Here is a 22,679-nt window from a genome sequence, read left to right as displayed (position 1 = left end):
ATTTGTCTGAAATGTACTTTACCTACTGTCAATTATTATTTTCTTGTTTCATGTAAAATGTGCTGTGTCTCAGATGTAGGAAGGCTGTGATGGCAAGGTCTTGTAAGGGGGATTGCCCAGTTTCACTATTAAAGTTCTTGTCGAAAATTGATGTAAGAACCAAAATGCCACCTTCTTCTTATAACGGGGGCTGACATTTGGTCAGATCCTCCAGGACCTTCACATTAAATGTTTATGCAATTACTTTATATTTTTCCAAAAGAGAATAGGTTGGTAACAAATACATGTATGTTGAGAAGCAATTGTATACACTTTTGCGCAGTAACTGTCCTTATTTTATTTTCTATACTGTTACTACTACATACTTAATGTATCAGATCTCACTAGTAATACCTCAGCAGTACTTAGGATCTGAACAGGAAGGTTTTTTGGCCTTGTTTTAGTGAAAATAAGGTGTTACATTGTATTGAAAATACCAACTTACTGTTAATGAAACTGTGCTCTTCCCCCTCATGCTCCTCCCTGACTGTTGTCAGTGCAAACTCAAGATATTGTCTGTTATTTTGGTCAAGCTGCTCTAAAACAAAACTCCAAAAATATGCATCCAATGTTGTTGGCATCAACATCTGTGGAATCTGTGAGCTATGTCAATGTGACTCAGTTCAAAGGTGTTTAGCCTGCAGTACTCGGGTAAAAATATTTCACAGTGTGAGACAGTGACATGCTGCTGCATTCACTGGAGAGCAAAGGAAATGTGGAGACTTATTAGAAAGTAGTCTGTGCGTGATCAGGTGGTGGCACGAGTAAAACAGACTTTATGGCTGTCATAAACTCTCGGTAGAGGGGATGGAGAGGGGAAATCAAGCATAAAATGGCCACAGACTTGGAGAGTTTGAGAGTGACAATAAAAGAAATAGAAAGGGAGATTAGAAGAGATGGAGGGAGGGGGGAGTGGATGAGAGGGAATGAAACAAGGAGAGAAAGAAAGAGCCAACAAACTCGGAGCCCGGTTTGTTTCCTGTGCCTTCCTGCAATCAAAGTACATTTCTTCGGAAACATGTGGCAGTGAGAGAATTGTCAGCCACAGTATAGAATACATTTACTCAGCTGACAGACACCCTCCTGCTGTGAAACAAGGCTCACAGTTGCAGTAATAAAAACCACTTCTGCTACCTGCCACTATTGGCAGATAACAAGGTTAAACTCCAAGAGTCGTGCTGACTGCATGGGCTCAAAGTAGCTCTGCCACACAGGGTTGACACCTGAAGCCCAACGTTAATGGCAAGCCCCACCCCCTTTCCTGTTAATCAATTAATGAATCCCTTGTGTGGAAAAGACCATGACTAAACATGTTGATTCATCACCTCCACAGTTGTTGTTTTGCATTGATAATACATTTATCATGAACATGCCTTTCAAATTCTTATTTTCATTTATCCACATTTTCATGCATCTGTCTTTTTAACAATTTGAAAATCGCTGCTCCAAAACACAGACATTATCTTCAGTATGTGCCCAAAATTATAACGTTTTTTTCTCTTGTTGGCTTATATATATTTTTCTTGTATAGCGTGTTTGTGATGTCACACAAGTTACGCTAATGCCTCAACGTGTAACGGAGAGGATTCTCTGGCCTACTAATGATTGTGCTGTTTGTGTCTTTTTGCACATTAACCTTCTCCGCTGATCGCTGCATGCAGATAACTGGGAGCAAAGTTCCGGTAAGTAGCCCATTATTTATTTGGCTTCTGAATCTTGTTCCTTCTGTGTATCTGTCTTAATTCACCCCCTGAACACACACACACACACACACACACACACACACACACACACACACACACACACACACACACACACACACACACACACACACACACACACACACACACACACACACACACACACACACACACACACACACACACACACACACCAATATTTATCTTCTTTTGGAAAGATGTCAAGGAGCATGTTCCAAACTGGGCAAGTGAGGTCATTTTTATGTCTTGGACTTTTATTTTCAGCCCTGATTTTGCTAATGGGCATCATTTGAAAAAGCTTTAAATTGCAAACGCAATTCCTGCATGTAAATGGTAGCACTTTCAAATGAGGGATTTTGAAAATATAAAGCTTGAAAATGAAGTGGGAGGTCTTTTTTTTTTTTTTTTTTTTCTATTTCCCTTATGGAATAGATTACAGTGTAACACCTATTAGCATTTGAATATTGTGCTACAAACGAAGAGTGATAGCTTCTACACAAATACTAATAATCCGCAATCTAATCTGTTTATCAGAGCATGTTGCATCTAAATGGCTTTAACTGTGTTCATTTTGTCTATGAGACATAACTCATGCTGAAAATATATCTCACTTAATAAGGCTTTGAGCACACACTTAAATGCACGTTCACACACAAACTGAGCCTAGTGAAGCGTGGAAAAGATATCAAGTACATGTTTTCTGCCTTGAACAGAAATAATAAACTACATTCATTTAGTGGGAGTATTCATGACTATAAATTTGAATTTGCTGTCAACAGCTCTGTTTCTGTTTAAGACACAAGACCCTTTTCTTACAAATGCATGTTCTTGTTTTGTTGTTGCGGTTTTTCACATATAATTGATGCTATCAATGTGTTATATATTTTTGAAATTTTTCCTCACAGTAATATGCCAATAGCCTTTTTTTCTCTCTCAAGATCCCATAAAGTGGCACCCTGTTGACTTCTTCTAAAGAATTGGTTCAATGCTTAAGGTGCTTTTAGAAAAAAAAAGAAGGAGAAACACGCTGTTATTGGTTTAGCAAGTGTTGAATTGCCACTCTAAATGGTATTTCATTGCTTTTTGAGAGTTTCGTGAGGATTAAGAGGACTGTAGAGCTTAACGGGAGCACAGGCAAGGCCAAGCGGCACAGTGTGACCTGGCCTCTGCTCGGCCCATGTGCTCAGACAAACCTCGCTCTTTGAGGCATTTTACAGAGACATTTAGTATTGATTGCATTTTCTCCTCCTTTGTCAAACTGTTCTTTTGTGCTTGGTAACTTCTGTGGAAAGAGCGGGTTTTTTTCAGCTAAGCCAGTATGGACGTGAATGGAGTAATGGCCACATTGTGTTCAGTAAATGGAAATATGACAGCTTGTATCATGACTGATCATCCGAGACGTGGAGGATGCCGACTTTCAAAAGTTCTGCAAACCATGTCAAATAAAAAAAAAAAAAAATCATTTATCCCCGAGGAGGTAATTTCTGAGGTAGGCAGAGTCAAAAAGAAACATACAAACAGTCCCAAAAATAATAATACACGACCAGTGTATTGTAGCAGAGGAAGAGTCAGATGGTTACATTTCCAGTAGTGATAATAATAACAAATCATTTTATAGCCCTCAAGAAATTTAATTTAAGACCACGCTGAAGCATTTAATATGACCTGTGTCAATCGTGCAGCAGGAGCATACAGATATGGCTTACACACTGAAAGCTGCTGTCATTCCTAAACCCCTCCTGAAAGAGGAAATAAGAAAAAAGGGAGAGCGTTTAGCCGGGTTAGCCGATTTTGGGCTACAGTTAGCTCCCTGCTTTGCTGGCAGATTCCCATTTTCACGCTGTCAGCGTGTGTCAGTGGGATTGAGTGCTCTCAGATGTGCTGGAAGGGAAGTGTTGGTTAGGATTGTCTATAGGGAACAAGCTACTGTAACTCCTCTGTCTCCGGCATGAAATCTCTCTGGCACTTTCCCCTCTCCCAATCGAGAATAAGGTGGGAATGGAGGACTGTGTGAATTGCCTCTAATCCAGTTTGACCAGCGTGTAAGTGTGCAACACTGCTAAGTCTCATGTGCTCTCCCCACCTCCTTAAACAAGATTGAGGGAAATATGAGCAACACGCACACACACACACACACACACACACACACACACACACACACACACACACACACACACACACACACACACACACACACACACACACACACACACACACACACACCTGGGAAAGAGCATGACTGCAGGTGAACTCGAACAATCCAGATGGACCAGACACCTCTTCTTTTGCGGCGTGCTGCAGGCGCCTATTGATTACCACGGCGGCTTTATGGCGTCGGTCTTCGTAAAGATTGGCCTGATTTACGTCACGAGTCAAGGGCCACGTTGTAACAATCCATCAATGACTTCTGCAGTGTTACTGTGAAAGTGGACTTCCTTCTCTCTGCACTGCCATTTACAGGCTCTGCTGTTCAGATGGAATGCTGCTGAGACTATGTGAGGGCGCACATGAGCGAGAAAAAAAGGGTGTGTGTGAAAAGCAGCAATCTCCAGACCGCAGCGAGGTGATCAATATCTGTATGACTGGACTGATGACTGCTTATTTCCATGGTAACGTGCCGGTCAGCTCTGAGATGTCAGGCGGTGATGGTTTGCGTGCTCGTGTAAACATGTATATCCCCGCGTATAGCTGTCAATATTTGGATTTGACCAAAGAACCCCAGACCTGAGAGGAAAAAAAATCAAGTGAGGCTGTGTTGGTTGTCCTTTTAGCTGAGAGGTTCTCAACCTTTTCGAGTTGTGATGCCTCCAGAATAATTAAGTTGTGCCATATTGTGAAGGCTCTGATTATTAAATGTAAATGATTAAAGGTTTGTTTTTGATGAGGTTTGTTTATTTAGCTTTAATAGCTAGCATCTAAGCTTTGTCTTGGGTTTTTGATATGTTCAGTGACTTTTTCTCTCCACCTGACCTGCCGGAAATCCCCAGTCCGAAACTCACATGACCTTGACTCTCACAAACACACTGAATAAAATCTATTTCGGAGGCCAGTTATATGACTGGTACAGGCGATGTAATGTAAAACAAACATTCCCAGATTAAAATATGTTGCTTTACTTTTTAATGATATTTTTGTTCTACACAACCATCTTGCGACCCCCAGAAATGATCCCGCAGGTTGAGAACCACAGCACAGCTCCAGCTGATCTGTTTTTGATGGAAGTGTTTTAGTTTTCTTCAGAATTATAAAGTGCCAGCTTTTTAAGTGGCTAAGGACATTTGTTTTAACATCAACCCTTTTTTTGTGGGTGTATGGTTGTATAATGATAATATGTCTCCCAATTCAAGACAGTTTATGACCGTACAGATTTAAGATGTGAAATGTGGTGGTAATCATGAGGACATCATCATTTGCAAGATAGCATCTAAAATGTAGCACTTGTTTGTCATTGAATGTTGCTTCGAATCACTGCAAGGTTGCATCCATTTTCATTAATTTTATCAAAGCGAAAGTGCTCTGTGTGGCTGTATATTCGACAACACTTCAAATTAAAAAGATGCTTTTGTGTGTTTTACAAGCAAAGCATTTGACAAGCCTTGAACCGTAAGTGTTTTCCTCATTATCAAGTTGAGATGAAGAATTTGATTTACCTGCAATGAATGAGAGGTTGTTGTATTCCTCTTACATGGTTTTTTTTCTCCCTGGCTCTAGTGCATTTATAATCAAGTCCTTCTACAGCTACCAGTTCTTTTCTACATATCGATTCATTAATTATTATTTTTGATAAATCAGTTGCTATGACTGAGCACATTGCTTCTTTGTCTTACCAGCCGTCAAAAACCTAAAGTCACAGTAATATGAAACAGAAGCAAATAGAAATCCTACAATCTACATTTATATACAAATATCCTCAATGAAATGAATGACCATGATGCATGTTTCTGTTGTTACCTGTGCTCTCGGTCTCCTGCGTTTGTAACTGCTAATGATTTACAGAACGTAGGGGTAACAAGTGAACAGGTAGTTATAAATAAGACCAGAGGATTCTAAAGCATCCAGATGGGAAACGATGGAGACAGAAAGAGAGAGTTACATGGATACGAGGACATGCAGACATCTGGTTCCTCTTTAACTCCAATCAAGTGCCAGGAGTGCTCATGAAGGACCTTTGAAAAAAGAAAAAGAAATATGGTGAGCCAGAAAGGAAATCAAGGCGCCCTCCCTCCTTCAGTCTCCTCTTTACCTTTTAAAACCAAATGCCTCAAAAGACTTTTGTTTCAAGCGAGCTATTAAACTGGGTGCTGAGGGTTGAGCAGATTTGATGTGGCACATGTCCTTGGTGCTTTAAAAGAACGGCAATGAAAAATTAATCAATAGCGTGTGCCTCCCATGCCCTGAGCCAGTGTTCACCATAGATTCTATCTTAAATTAAGATCAAGGAAACATGCTCTCAAGGGGACTGTTTGAATAAGATGTTTCTTAGATTGGCTGAAAGCATATTTTAGAGTTCATCTGATGGACATGAAAAGTTGTCTGGGAGGGAGATGAGGAAGGATTTATTTATTTGAATTATGTATCTGCAAAATCTGTAGTCAGGTGTTTTTAATAGATATCAAATATTTGTCGTTTCATCCACTCTAAAGCTTATTTTCTTTTGTGATAATCACAGGGGAATTCTATTTCCAGGTTTTTTTTCTCTTCACTACGACGTTTGAGAGCACGGTCATGTGTACGATAAAACCAACACGTTCTCGTTGGAGGAATATTAATATCAATAATATGAACACCTGCATATCAAAACATTGCTCTTTAGTGCCACAGGGTACCGTAACATTTTGTTCACCAAATCCGTTGTAGAAATTTGGAAACACAAGCTTTTGGTTGCCCTCGAACACAAGTGTGCGGTGCTTGAAGTTGAATGAAGTTTTTTTTTATTTGAATTGTTTGCATTTTCAAAACCTCTGCAACTGAAGTGCAGAGTAGGGTGCCACGGTGTACTTGTTTTTATGCCGGCTGTTAAAGAGATGACAATCAGATCTCAAGTAATCCTTTTTAAAGCAACGTTAGCCCAATAAAAAATATCCACGATGATCATACGTATGATGTATTTATATCTCAGAGGTCTTTAGACTACTCCCATGCCAGTCTGTGTTATAGTTTTTTAATTAAAAGCAGCCACAAACAAACAACTAAAAACATTCCATCAAAGGATGACAGACATTCACACTTACAGGGGTTACAAATACTGTTTATTACACCTAGTATCACCCACATTTGTGGCAATGTTGCTATTGTAATTCATTTACTTTACTCTATGTATGAGTGTGAGTTTTGCCTTCATTTCCCCCTTTTTGGAAAACTACACCTCTGTTGTTGGCCTGTGGACTGAGTGGACAGCCATATGCCAACGACAGACGGTTGTGTTTGTTTGAACGCACAACCAAGCTGTGAGGGAAGATAAGTTTACCCCTGGGGTCACCTGTGTCCAAATTCCTTTTTTCATAATTTCTTTAACCCCTTGTACATCGTCACTTCATATTATGAGGGCCATCGTACAGTCGTACCACAGTTGCCCAGAGCTCAGCCAGTTTGACACAGGATTATTATACCTCTCTCTAAATGTTCTGAGAGGCCATATTGGATTTTGGAAAGCAACAAAATTAGAATAATAGTTCTTCACAATTGCAATAAGCTGCATTGTGCTGAAGCCCCCGTTTCTTTATTTTATCTGACCAACCTACACACATGAAATGTGACAAATTCCACTTTGATGAAGGATAGATATACTAGTACATTTAATTGATTTGTCTGGTAACAGTGTCATGGCTCGGGTCACATTTGTCAACAAATTTTGAACTTTCAGGTCTACATACGATTTATCAATTATGTTGCTATTTTCTGCTGAACGGCTTGTCTTCAGGCGTTCACGGCTGGATTGACCTTTGCAGGCTGAGGAAGAAGTAAAGGTTTTAGCAGTGACAGAGGGTGGGCTGTGTGGGAAGGATTACATCAACACTAGCTCCCAGTGGGGGGTGACAAAAAGAGGTTACTTTTCCGTCACCATTTGTCTTCTTTTTCTCTCTTCTTTCACTTTTTTTCTCTTTTCACTCCTTCCTTCTTCGCTACCTTTTTATCCTTCCCTCCTTCCCCCCCCCCCCCCCCCCACACATCTTCTCTCTCTATACGGCATATGTCTTTTCAAAGGCAGAAACAATCATTCCTCTTCAATCAGAAGGGGGAGAGCTGGATCTCGTTATTTTGAAGGGAACATGAAAGGCTGAAGTGGTCACAGTATGCTGATATTGGATTGAACAGTGGCTATGGCAGGGCTTTATAGTCTCTCTGTATTTGTGTCGGTGTGTGCACACGCTCGTATGTCCGTGCGTGTGATAAGTACTACTTTTTTTCCCCCCTCAATGCCGTTCCAATAGACTTTGATATTACGGCCTTGATTTAGATATTGCACAGGAGAGATAGAGTACGAGGAAGTAGTAGGAGGGAGGAAAAAATAGGATTCTTAGTTCTGTTGATTGCATATCTGTGAATTTTATGTACTGTATGCACATCCCCACACCAGTGATGGAGCTTGTGAATACTGGCTATGCTCTCAGTTGTACATCTCTCCCCCACAGCTCTGTCACACACTCAACGGCACTGTCGGCATGCTCAGCTCGGCAGGAGGCTCCTGCAGGGCCGCATTAGGCTCCATAAACTTTATAGCATATTTTTACAACCCGCCTCTCTGTATGCATCCACCATCACATCCCATCGCATCTGCTTTAACTGTTCACACAGCTGTGAAATTCTGTGTATCCCCATGTTTTATGGTTGCCTGCTCCTCCCGTCACTCCCGATTTCTTTATTTGCTCCTTTAGCTTTTTTGATATCCTTCTCTACATCTGTGTATATTTAGTAAGTTATTTGCTTTGGTTGATGGAGTTGTCTGCTTTTTTTTTTTTTTTTTTTTTTTTTCCGAGATGTTATCTTGGAGAATGCTTGCAGTGGGTGACGTGATAATGCACTTCTGTTGGTAACCTTGCCAGGCTCTGTCCTCTTGTACATTTCTGCTAGTTCCAGAGTCAGACTTTGCACTGGCAAAACTGTGTACTTGCATTCAAATGTGGGCAGTGTCCACATCAGCATATGCAGACACCCTGCTGATTTGTCATAACTTTGTATAATGAAAGGTTTGAGCACGAGAAGAACAAAGAGAGGCAGATGTTTGGTTGTTGACAGGGACCCATAGTCAACACGAGTGCAAAACCAAAGTTGTTGTAGCTGTCGGGTTAGGGGAGAGTCACATTGATTGCCTGTTTATAATCCCCCCCCCTGCTCTTGCAGTAAGCCCCCCCAGACCCTGTGGGAGCGCCTTACTGCTCAGCCAACGAGTCCACTCAGCACAACACTGACTAACAAGGTATAGTCTCTGCCTATCGCCGACAGAGTTTTCATAGCGCTGTCATACTTGGACGCGCAAGAGTAAAGCCACATAATCGCCTCATCAACAGCCAGGTTCCCCCCGATTCCCCAGACGGCTCTCTGTTGTAATGATTGGTGACATGATCAAGGCCAGATCACTTGCTGTGTTATTGTCTGGCTTGCAGTTTCTTTTTTCTAAGGGTACTCGGGAGAGATGGGCCACAGTTTTAAAATGTCAGCCTTCAAGCAGTATCACTTTTTTTTTTTCCTTTTTTTTTTTTTTTCAGTTTACCCGTAGCACACAGCTGGTTGATTGGCCCTTTCTCCTTAGTGAATCAATGAAAGAATGACTGAATGCATGAGCACAAACACATCTATGTGCTGGGTATAAAGGCTCAGGCTGCAATGACTTGGATTTAGCTTGTTTTGTAAAGCATATGTATCTGTGCCAGAGAATGAGGGTTAATTCTGACTAAGTTGGCACTACCTCTTCGTCATGCATGCTGGCTATGAGTGTCTAAAACCGCCGAACTGGTCACATCTTTTTGCAAATTAGCTGGTCACTCCTTTTGTTTTTATCTCTCTCATGCCTTGCCAAACTTTGTAGCGGCGTAAAAGGCAGAGAACAGTATTTTGGTAGGTCTTCTGGGATGTTTCACAACAGCGAATGCCTTGGATCTTAGTTTTGCTTGGCTTGCTGAGAGTGTATCATTCTTAATGCGATAGACACAGTCGCTGGTCATGCATGGTCATGGTCTGCCTCTAATCAGACAGATGCGGGAACAGCTGCAGTTCTCCAGCCAGTATTGCAGTACCGAAGGTGAACACTTGGTGGCAGTGGGCGCCCATTGAATCGGCCGGTCGGCGCACTGAATTGGGGGTAGAAAAAGCCACATTGTTGCTATGGAATTGACCTAATGGGTTTCTCGCAGCCCACGTAACACACCGCTATGTGTGCCACTAATGCCGTTTGTTAGACGTCTGATCTTTAAAGGGGAGAATAAGTATGAAATGACTCAACAGCATTCAAATTGGTCTGTCTTCTCTGATCAATACTTTCACCCTCCTACTGTAGATGGAGAGGGGGAAAAGAAGGATAAAGAACAGATTCATCATTATTATCTTTTCCTTTGGAAAGATTCAGAAGTGAGACTGTCTCTGACATGGTGGAAGACAGCCAACCTCTACCGCTCCACCCCGTCTTCTCTCCTTTAAACGCTTCACCTGCTCCATCAGGGCCTGTAAGGAAGCACATCTTCGCTTACCTGCTATCGACACGACCTGTTGTATTGAACGTTGACCGCTCTTTTATGGAGTAAAACGTGAATTATTTATGAGACTGGCCCCACACAGATAAACAGATGCCGCCCCACACCAGCAACACATCAGTTATGCTCACAGAACCACACACCGTTGATATCACTGTCTTTCCCTTTCTGGTTCCCTCTGTATACCCCTCTTATATATTATGCCAGCAGACTGACACCACATCACTGTCTCACTCTTTTTCTGTATTCCATTGCAGTTGCTTTCCCCCCCTCAGAGATATGAACGTCAAAACTCTATCTCCCTTCCTGACCCCACCTCTCCTCCATGTGAGCTATATTTGCTTTTTGACACCCTGAGCTCTTGACATGACACAGATTCTTGGCCACATCTGCTGAAACATGGTCTCGGTCGGGTATTGCTTTCATTTATGACCCAGCTTGTTTTCAGCATAGACACCGTGACAGAAAGGGGCAAATCTTTGCTCCCCCACACATGCTGTGCTCACTATTTTCCGACTTCCTCCACCTTGGCATTCGGCTCAGGTGCCCTCACTAACATACCACATCAATTTTTAATGCACAGCCATATGGTGGTCTTGTTTTTCTTCAGGTACTATGCCAAAAGAATATGAGTAAAATAAAGGAAAAAGATGTCTACCCCTGCTAATATTTTCACATATGTAGTAAAGGCTCTATTAAATGGTGGTCAAAATGTAACAACCACTCTTTTTGAATGGGGCCAATTCCTAGATATTGGCCTGAGGTTGATTTGATGTCAGATGTATAGTGTTATAGACTCAGCGTGAGCGGTGACATCCAATCATGTCTAAATGGCTGCTGACCTGTCTCTTTTATGTCCTGAGTGGTCTTGAGAGATGGCTTTTTTTCTTTTCTGCTGATTGAGTGAATATTTCCCTCACACCTGAGATGCTGGCCTTGAATCAAACATCGTCTGCCACTGGATGTGATAAAAAACACAGGACCTTACAATGCAAAAACCCCTGATGTGTATAACTACACAGTCATTTATTAAGACAAGCAGCAAATTCAGAGTCATATGTGAGATGTTTTTCTTTTTTTCCTGTCAAGATTTCCCATGTTAGCCCTCAGTTGGCTGTCTCTGCTGCCGACGGGTGTTGTTTGCCAGATTGTTTGTGTGTCACCTCGCATGTCTCTGCGTGAGGAGGAGGAATTTGCCACCACAAAAGAATGAAATTGAGAGGGAAAAAAGTTCCTTCCAAGCCATGCAAGTAGAACAAAAGCTTGATGTTATTATGCCGGCAACATCTTATGAGCTTCTGATATAAATGAACTAAGGGTTCTAAAATTGTCATTTGAATTATGCCTTTCATCTCCCCGTAGTTTTTAGTGAAGCAGTTCAGCACAAGTCTCTAGTGAATGTTTTTTTCTCCCCCTGTTTGCATTTCTGAACAAGCGCCATAACTGTAATGAATTCTATTATTTTAAAACCAATTACTGTTAGTTGGGAGCTTTTCCCCGTCGTTGTCGTGCTCTCTGAGGAATAGTGCTGTTGCCGTGTCGACTACACTCAGACCTGATGGTATTTCTTCCTATTTCCCTAACCACCCATGCTAATGTCGTTTTCTGGTGGTACTATACAGTACCTCCTCCACACACAGCATGACTGTTCATATGAAACAGAATTTAAGGAATCAGAGCACTGAAGGAATTTTTTGGTATGAATTTAGTTGAATAACATTTTGTGTAATTGACTGAAAATCTCTAGAATGAATGATAAGAAATTCTAAGGAAAGCACCAGAATTAAAAAGCACCTTGTGGCCTTTGTTTTTAAAGTGCAAATTTCAGGGTTGAAGTTATGATTTAAATACATTTTGCTTTAATTATTCATACCTCTATATTTTTCGTTTTTATATAGTTGAAAATAAATTTCGTAATTTCTTTGCTTTCACAGAAGGGGATATTTCACATTTTCTTTTTTCCATCAAAGGCAGTAAGAGTAAATGTGAGACAATAAAAAAAAGAACTACAGGGACTTCAAAATGTAACGTATAGTAGTAGTTATAGTTAAATAGTATATAAATAGTTTTGTAGAATATGACATTGTACATCGCGGAATCAAATTTTCATCAAAAGTATCAAAGTTGACTTTGGTGCTTTAGGTATTTTTAAATGCAATCCTAAAAACAAAACAAAAAAACTAAGAAATTTAAACAAACTTTCCAGACTGACATAAAAGAAATATGGTGTGTTGTGGTGGGGAGCCGAGACGAGCTTTGAAAAGTTTTTCATTCTTTCCCTTTTCTACTCATTATATGTAATTAATGCTTCGTGGTCTAACAATGGAGTGTCGCTTAAAATCACGTCAGACGGCGCAATGTTCTTTGTTCATAATAATTATATTTCTTCGTGATCACCAAAGACTTGTAGAGACACTTTTACAGAAACCATTACAAAGTTTCTTTTCCTCGCTGTTCTCCATTATTTTATTTTCTAAGCACAGGACTAATTGGATCCTGCTTCCGTGCTCAGCCAGTGATTGGAGGTGGACCTTTTTGTTCGCTTTTCTCAAAAATGTTCACCTCCAATCAAGCCACTTACAGTCACTTGAATCACCAGTGTGCAGCTTCAAGTTGTGGTGAACCTCTACAGCCCTGCACAATTATTTTTCTACTCAATCACACCAACTTAACCTTAATAAGCCTATAGTATGTTCCCATATGCACATACATACACACACTGAAAGAAAGAAGGAAAGAGAAAAAGAGTGAGATTAGACACGTTTGCTCATTAAAAGCCAGCCACTCATTCTGCCCTAAAGATTGATTTATAGCTTATTTAATAAGCTGAAAGGTTACCTCAAAACAGATTTTCTCCATAATTGACCAATTTAGTGCCGCTCGATAAGCATTCATGTCAAGCTGAGATGTTGTGGTATTTCTGTCTCTCTCCCTCCTCCCCCTTCTCTCTCATGCCTTACCCCTGATATTACAGTGTCATGATTAGTTATCAGAGGAGTTATGAAATATTCAACATGTTGTATTTTCGATGTTAACCGGATGGGGTCTAAAACCTGCGCACAATGGCTGCAGCATAAGTTAGCATCACTGAACGTTCCCCTAATTAGCTCACTTTGCCCAGCAGCTGTCTGCTATTAGAGTCCTTTGTTCCAGATGTTATCTCATTAGAATGGCATTGATCATCCTAATGACTCTGGGAGAGATTATTGGTCCACATTAGTGTGACCCGCTTACTGCCTCTTTCCCTGAGGTCAAACCACAAGCTTCACCCATCCGTATGTTCAGTTGACGGTTCAGGTATGGTGGCCATTTTCTCCAGTCATGGTTACTTGTATTTGGGATGGCAGCGAATAGGAAGTGGGAATGATTCCTTCATTCATGGACCTTAAGCCAAGCCTTAGTGTTAATTAGTGGGCTAATGCTTATTGTACGCGGTTCTCTATCTGTGAATTAGCCCTAATGTCAGTGCATTTATGGATTATGTTTTTCATAATTGGGTGGACTCGGCTTTAACTGCATGTTTTTATTTTCTTCACATTAAGTTCCAGTTGGAAATATTGAAGGCCGTGAGTTTGTCCACCTTGTCTGTGAAAGCAAAGTTTTCTAAAGCAAGGATATTTGGTTTTGTGTGCTTTTATATTCAAAGCACCTGACAGAAATGCAATTCAGTAGTCAGAGTAACTGGTGTTAATGAGTGACTCATTCATATCATTCTACACCCAAGGCTTTTAGTTTGTGCATGTCTGTGTGTGTGTGTGTGCTTTAAAAAAACTATGTTTATATTATTCTGGAAATGCATTCATTTCACATTCAGTATTTGCCAAGTATCAGTATTACTGCAAGCAGATTCACATAGCAATGTGCACTCTTAAAACAAACAACAAAAATATCAGTTGGGTAACCATTACAGCGTGGCTCCTCCAGATGTTTATAGCTTTAATTATTTACAATTAAACATGGGAAGCTTTCACTTTAGATATAACCCTGACCTTATACATTTTGTCCACCTGGTCCAAAACCAGTAAAAAGAAAATCTGTTAGGACTTTGAGGAAAAAGACAATCTTTCCATAACCTATATTTTATGTACTATTTCGATCCATTCATCAATGATGATTTTCAATTTCTTGAAGTATTCGTGTCAGTTTCTTACCATTGATATTTCACCCTTCATATGATATGTCACGCAAATACTTTTTAAATATGTTTATACAGTTCCCTCCCCCCCTACAACAAGCACAGAACACATAAGTACACATATATCTGTGCATCTCATCCCTTTGTGTCCCCATTCTGCTGGACTTGAGGCCGACCATCTCAGAATTCTGTGAAGCCATCAAGGAATTACACATTCATACTGAGTGAGATAGTGTAAAAATGCGGTGAAGGCATGGACGGATTACTGAACTGGCCTACCAGGCACAAGACAGGGCACCAAATTGTCGGGGCCCCAACTGGCCTTCAACTACAATATGTTACTCAAAGATACACCAACCAGGAAGAGACGCAAAAATGACCACAAAAGGGTTGAAAAACAACGATAAAAGAGACACAAAAAATACTACAAAATGATCAACACAATTACAAACAGATACAAAGCAACTAGGAGACTCTAAATGACTACAGAGGGACACAAAATGACCAAAAAGAGAAACACAAAAATTACAAGCATAAAAAATTACTACAGAAACACCGAAACAATTAAAAAGAGACACAAAACAAAGACAGACAAATTGTTCATTAAGAGACACACACAATGACGACAAAGACACTCAAAATGACTACAACTACACAAAACCACAGAGAGATGTGTAACAACTGCAATGACACACAACACTACTAATAACAGCGGCTAAAAAAACTAGAAAATTGGCCTTGCTCCTACCACAGAGAGGTAGTGGGGCCTTTTGCAATTCAGTGCCCAGGGGCCATTGTCTCAGAATCTCTCCGTGGGTAAATAGGAAGACAGTTGGAGAGAGGTCAATGGAAGGAAAGTTTGAGGTTAAGAGAAAGATGGTGGTAGAGAACAGAAAGGAGGGAAAGAAATGAGCATTCAGGCAAAGGGATGGGAAGATAATTCTAGATAGGGAGTAAGTAAAATGTCTTATTACACTATCCAGTGTGTCCCTCCCTCTCTCTAGTCAGCAATGTTCTGATCCTGACTTGACCAATCCCCCCAAACCACAGTGTAAACCTGCCTTCTGCACCACAATGTGCCTCTATGGTAGGCTAGTTTCTCACATGACTCTTGGAACACATTTTCTTGCTGCATGGATACCTATTGTATTAACAGTGGGCCTCTGTGCTATATTTTAGACCCAAACGTGTAGTAAAACAATCACGCTTAATTGCATCCATCTCAGCGGTTTAGTCTTCCAGGTTTTCAGGCTCCACGGCCTAATGAAAACGGAGAGGCATCAGTTTAATTATAATGTACTTGCATCTTATCGAGGAGAGATTGTTTTTATTTGGAGCCCTAATGAATTTCTCATCAGTTTGTTATTAACATTGTGCTATCTGGAGCTCAAGTGGGGAAGCAGCCAATTACATGGCTTTGTTCTCCCCGATGGACAAGTATTTGTGCCTCTTTTGAGGGAGAAATAATTTGTGAAAATGCTATGGGGAAAGAACATCGCTACATCTTCCCGCCGTCTACTGTCAGACAATTTTCTGCTTCAGGTAAAGTGGAATGTGTATGTGCCGTTTCTTGCAAGATCTTTCTACTGATGCCAGCTAGATATCATTTTCTTGTACCAACTGGCATCAATTGCTCTTTTTTTATTTTATTTATTTTTTGGGATGATGATGGTTGGCAGCTGCAATAATGGCTTGATCTACAGAAAGAGCATCAAAGCAACACTTTCTGCCTAGTCAGCTGTGTGGGACATGATAATTGCAAATTCAACCATTGTTTATTTTCTCTGCCCATTTCAAACTGAGCTATTAAAACATTGGGTGCATTGATTCAGTTTAGCCTCTGGTGGGTATGAGTGGTAGGGCGGAGTGCTGAATTCATACAGTGGAATGAGGGCATGTAGTGATAATTGGACATTCTTACTGGTGGTGCAACGAATCATAAAACTCACGGATCAGAGTCACGGATCGGAACACAGATCAGATCACTACCAAAGAAAAAAGGGAACAAATATAACTTCAAAAGATCCTTGATCTGTTTTTTTTTTCTTTTTGGCCGCCTGTACCTAATGCTAATCATTGATGATCCATATTGGCAGATACAGATCCCTTTATTGTTTGATTGTAGCAGCTGGTCTAAAAGGCTCCACATAATTCTTTTTTTGCCTCCGTTCCAAAAATAATTTCAACCTCTCTGAAGTCAACCATCAAAAATTCTAAATGTTATGCTTTTCCTCTTTAATTGTTTTTTTTCCCCACATTAAAACACTCAATTCAAATTATAAGAAAATTAAAGATGCTGTTTTTATGGATTAAAACAAATCATTCATTTGTCATTTGTAGTTTTAAAGATGTATTATTATCGCATATTTTACTGAATATTGACATCAATCTTTAGTAAAACCTTATTTCACACTGTGATGGTTAACGTTAAACTGGGGAGTTAATCTGCGGTTCACATGCATCCCGTACCGTGAGGGAGGATCAGTATGGATCACGGATCGACGGTGGTCCGTGACACTTCTTATTCTTACCCCTGACCCTAGCTGCATGGGGCATGACTTCCTTAACCCAAAATCCATTTGGAACTAATCTAATAGGATATGAAGGCAACATAATGATGTGTGGGGCCTTGTTATTTGCCTTTGTTCACAAAACACTTCCCTAGTTTATTGCATTTTGCGGTTGAGGGGCTTGATCACTAGTATTATGGCTTTGTAAATGGGAGTCAATAAATTACCCTCTGATTAAAGACGATGCCCTCACTTTAGGTGTGAGAGCCATTCGCTCTGCATGGTTAGCGTGAGTCTTTTTGTGTGTGCTAGTTTAATCACTTAAATTCCTATTTCATTTTAGCTCACTTCACCTCCACAACTCTCTGGCAGTTGAACATGGCACAAACTTTTTATTTATTTTTTAATGCAGTTCGGAAAGCTTTTGGGTGGTAAGAAGGGGCTTTCAAATGCTTTTAAATGAGTCTGTTATCTCTGTCTCCACTTATCTACATTTAAAATACTCTTATGTGTCTCCCTTGGAGTTGTACATGCCATTTTATATAAGACTGAAAGCTTGCTATTGCCCTCTCTCCTTCTTTTCTTCCATTCCCTGTAAAAGTGCAGTGCCCATTCTAAACATGCCTGATCAGAATGGGATGAATGTTTGGCCTGCTGCTACTTGCTGCTATCTGGAGAACTACTTATACAGACAACTTCACACTCGACATTGCATCTCCTTTAGTCGCGAGCATTACACCTATCAAGTCACGGGGACTCAGAAACCTGTGAAATACACTCAGGTTCACAGAAAAACACACAAGGGGCTGATTAAAACACAGCTATTAATTCATTAGAATAGTTGTTTAGTTGTCTCACTCACTTTTTGAGAATAACTTAAAATAAAAACCCAAAGCATGTCAAAAATACAACTGTACGGTATACTACTTACTGTGTTCTTCTAAAAAACATTGTTGAACTACATATACTGGACAGAGAAACTGTTTAAGTTGCAGAATCAGTTATTTACTTTAATGTAAATAACATTAAAGTACGTTAAAGTACATTTAACTGTTAATGCCACTCACTCTTCACTTGGAGTAAAAATTTGTAGTTTATAGTTTTACTAATAATAGTTAATAGTTTTGCTAAAAATAAAGTTTTTACAAGCCATCTTCTTCTACCAATGCCAATACAAACATTCCCAGTTAGAGAAAAGGGTGAAATGTTAAGCAAGACAGCAGTTACCCGGGGCAACCAAATCACTAAATCGACCTCTATGGTAACTCACGGCCAGAAACATTGCTGGAATATGTTAGCGGACGTTATTTCCAAATAACCTTATAAGTCGCTTGTTTTGGCATCACCACTATGATTAGAAAATAGAACATGGATTTAATTACAGGCGGGTTTTTTCCTGGCCGTAATGTTATTAGAGTTAAAAGTCCGTATCAAGTCTTACACCAGGAAAATACAGTCTTAATCAAGGGGGGAACTCAACTAAGTCCCAGCTTACTCCCGATCACACCGGTGAAATACACACGGTTCTATTCTGCTTTCAGTTGCCTGTCCACTTACAAAAGAAGAGTTTGGTTATAAAGTGAACTGCAGTCAATTAGCTGTGGTCTGCCGGCTACAGCATGCTGAGCTCAGTCTGCAGAGCCCTGAAGCTCTGCCCTCGCTGATGTACAGAGCGCTCTTCGCTTGTTTATTTGAACTTTATTAATATTGAAGGCATTGCTTGTCTAAATCACACCAACTTTGACAAAGCACTCCCTTGGGTCCCCAGCAACACACCCGCCAAGTGTCAAGTAGATCAGATGATCGGAGGATTGGATGAACGGTTCTCGAGATAAGTGAAGGACATACACACATACAGACGTATACAGAAATATCTTGCTTTCTATTTAGATGCAAATGAAAAGATTGTGGCTTTCAACATAAAAGTCCCCTAAGTCATCTAGAACAAGATAAAAAATTAAGTGTATAAAAAAGCATTCCTAGAACAATGATATCTCAACTCATGAACATGAATCCTTTATTTATTTGAGTTAGAAAATAAAAGAGGACAAAATATAGTGTTTACATGTTGTTTTGTAATAATAAGCAATAATAGGTTGTTGCCGAAATTGTTTTGTTATTATTGTAAATGTGATGGGCTTTGTTATTTGACATAACACAGTAAAATGTTCCAAACTGGTTTATAGACAAGACTGTGGAATGTACTCACCGCAAATGTTTCATTTAGTTACTTTTTTCTCCTTTGGCAAATAAACCTGTCTTCCTCAATTACCATTTTTGACTTTTTAACAAACATTTTTAACAAAAATAATAGAAAGACTGGACTTACTTAAGCAAAAAGAAAAAGCAAACGTGTTTAAGTCCAGAAAGCTTCACAAAGCTTTTCTTCTGCATGGTTATTTAAACACTTCCTCTTAACTACTGATGGTATCTCATTCATGGATGCAGCTCTTCACTGAAAACATAAAGTGGAGTTTTGGCTTCTGGAAAAACAAGGATGTTGTAAATAACAAGACAGATGGTCCAGGTCTGTTGACAGAAGCTTTATGCATGACAGCACGGGATAAGACTAGTATGGAATTTCTGCTGACCCCTTTGCTCTGGGAATAAAAACACTAACACCCCCCAACAGTTTGTTTCATGCATCTTCAAGCCTCAGTCACACTGATTGCTACACTGTGGAATAGCCTCACGCTTCACTTTCATTTGAAAAAAAACCATACAAGATCCCAACAACACGGAAGACTCGGAGGCCATTGTGGTCGGACTAAATAACCACAAGCTATGCAAAATAATAATCTGTTGCATCCCCCTTGCTCACCACCACCCCTGCCTCATTCTCTATGTTCCATTCATGAATGAGAAAATAAAATATCAAAGCGAAAACTAATTACATTTCATGTGACAGGCATCATTTATTGATTATATCTGGGTCGAGTTTGGGATATGATATAACTCATTAATGGCTGAATAAACAGGCTGCTGATGCATATTGAAATGAATAAGAATACATTATGCTTGAATGGGAATATTGGTCTGCGTTTAAGGATGGAAGTTTGAGAACAAGAGGTGCTCCGGGCGTTGCATGTTTGTAACGTTTGTATGACTTATTCACTTGGCAAAGATAATCAACAATTGGAGGGGTTTGTCTTAGATGGTTTTGAAACTTCCAAAGTGGATTACTTTCTATTTTGTTCTTTCAGTGGCAACAACACCGTTCTATGCTTGTGTGCAGTACAGCTTCCAATCCTCAGTTGAGACTCCTCTACCAGGTGCAGGTCCTACCCCCTCAGTCTGGATTAGTCCCACTGCTGAAGGAGGATGAGTTGAGGGTGTCAGGAGGATAATGAGGGCATGGGGTGGGCCCAGGGGCAGCCAGCAGGGCCCAGCTAGGTGGATCTGCCTGTGGTGCTAAGCCTCTTAACTCGATCCATCCTCACTGGCGTCTTTTAACTGGTTAAACACCACACATTGCCTTCTTGACAATGTGTGCAAAGCAACATGGGTGATACAACAGACACACCTGTAATTCCAGTAGCCACGCGATAATCAGCTTCAGAGTGTGGTTGGATTAAAGCTTGAGGGAGATGTGTGATGATCAGGCGTATTTCATTAAGTTTCATTATGGGGGCATTTGCATGTTACCCAAAACACTTGGTGGTAGTCCTGAGTCTACAGAATAATAAGAATGTGCTCATTTGAATTTCATATTTAAGAAAAACTAAGCATATCGTGTTTTCAGTAACAGACTTTTTCAGTAACAGACTTTTTCAGCACCAAGGAGAGCGCTAAAAAGTCTCCTATGTGAGCTCTGAAAGCATAATTTCCCTTTATCTCTTCTTACTTATAATTCTCTTTTTAGTTGCAAAATATTACCATTTTTTGGATATTGCTCAGTGTTGTTGTTTGGTTAACACTTCTACATAACTTATTTTTGTGTTTGTGAATTACAAAAAACGAAATGCATGATGATTATTAAATGGAAATACTGCCAACTCAACAAACGGTTACCTGGTTTGGACAAATTTATTATGGTTTAAAATGTGGATGCTTTCATTTAAAGATTGTTTTAAACTATACATGAATCCATGTATGAGTCTTTTAATGCCAGCCTAGTAAAGATGTGGCTTTATCATCAAAATGAATGTTTTAAAAGTAATTCAATGACACTTTACATTGTATAATGTAAAGCATCATTGCTTTACATTATACAATTAGGACCAAACAAACGCTGCTTGTTGATTGGTTCTTGGCCACAACTTGACTGGTACTAAATTAGGTTCCATCTGGATCTGAAAAAAAGCACCTCTGTCTCAAATCAACCAGCTGTCAGGTACCTTAGATGGCTGAGTATGCAATCTCAAACTTCTAATTATTAAGTGCAGTAAGTAAGTTGTTCTCATTATTTAATTTTTCAACACTGGCGAGTTGCTGGGTAATTTATTAAACAGGAGGCAAAGGTACGAGCGGTGGAGTTGTCGCCACTTTGCAGTTCACCAGCTTGTGATGGTGTGACAGATGTCACGGCACAGATGGATGCTCCATATAAACACTTTTATTACGGCACAGCCACGGAGATGTTTGTTGTTATCCGCTGCTATGCTACAATCTAGGCTCAGAAAAAAAAAGTGTTTATTTGCTGTCAACATTTTTCCACCTAGCACTAGAGTTTTGTTAACAGATATAGATTGAGTCTTGCTCGTCAAATTATATGCCAGGCTATGCTCCCCCTCCAAACAGACACACACACACGCACGCACACACACACACACACGCACACACGCACGCACGCACGCACGCACGCACGCACGCACGCACACACGCACACACACACACACACACACACACACACACACACACACACACACACACACCTGTCTATCCCCCGATCTTTTGCTTTCTTGCTGCCTCAATCTCTTGCTCTCACTCTCCTTAAATGAATGGTGCTTGGCTGAGGAGGACTTTGGACCATGTGTTTTTAAGTGTACATGGTAGAGAGAAAAAAAAAAAAAAAAAAAAAGCAAAAGCGATCTTTAAAAAAAAAAAAAAATACATGAGAAAGTAGTTCCAAAAAGTGTATCAATATGCATATGTTTGGGTGTGTTTGTTTGGGTTGCTGTGAGTGCACTGGTGCTCCAGGTACAGAGCAGATGCCTGTCATTCTTCTGCTCTAGTCCCGCCTCTATAAATAGAAGTCTCTGAGCGCTGCAATACCTGAGGGGCTTAGTACACTTTTTCCCCTTTTTTTTTTTTTTTTTTTTCCCTCTGCATCTTCTTCTCCTGTCTCTCTTCTGTACTTCCTGCTGTGACACAGCTAGGCTTTACATTTATCAAACGGCCATATTAGGATGCAGCATCACTTACGAGTAATTCACTTTGACATAGATTACCCACATGTAAAGTACACAACGATTATTGCTCTACGCCATCTCATTTGTCACTCTTCACTTCCACGTTGAACTGTATTGCACAGTGTTTTGTGAAACCCTCCGTTCCTCATTTAGTTTACTCATCATTGGTTCTAAACTATTTAGATTGTATCAATAGAAACAGATTATTCTATTGGTTAATTATTTTGTGATTAATC

The 22,679-nt window shown here is 40.1% G+C and overlaps 1 protein-coding gene across 2 annotated transcripts in view; it reads left to right on the top strand.

Annotated features, from left to right (window-relative positions):
- The window catches only part of diaph2 (diaphanous-related formin 2), a 354,189-nt gene that overhangs the window by 26,091 nt on the left and 305,419 nt on the right, over window positions 1-22,679 (top strand). Inside the window, exon 5 of one of the 2 annotated variants that reach the window (XM_054597376.1) lies at window positions 1,701-1,721. The exons of the other annotated variant lie outside the window; for it this stretch is intronic. Coding sequence (XP_054453351.1) covers window positions 1,701-1,721 — 21 coding nt within the window. The remainder of the gene's footprint in view (window positions 1-1,700; window positions 1,722-22,679) is intronic. 2 annotated transcript variants of the gene reach the window in all.

Source organism: Anoplopoma fimbria, chromosome 4 (genome assembly GCF_027596085.1).
Source record: "Anoplopoma fimbria isolate UVic2021 breed Golden Eagle Sablefish chromosome 4, Afim_UVic_2022, whole genome shotgun sequence".
Classification (NCBI taxonomy): domain Eukaryota; kingdom Metazoa; phylum Chordata; class Actinopteri; order Perciformes; family Anoplopomatidae; genus Anoplopoma; species Anoplopoma fimbria.
The sequence above is the reverse complement of the archived record's forward strand: the minus strand, read 5'-3'. Positions and strand labels throughout refer to the sequence as shown.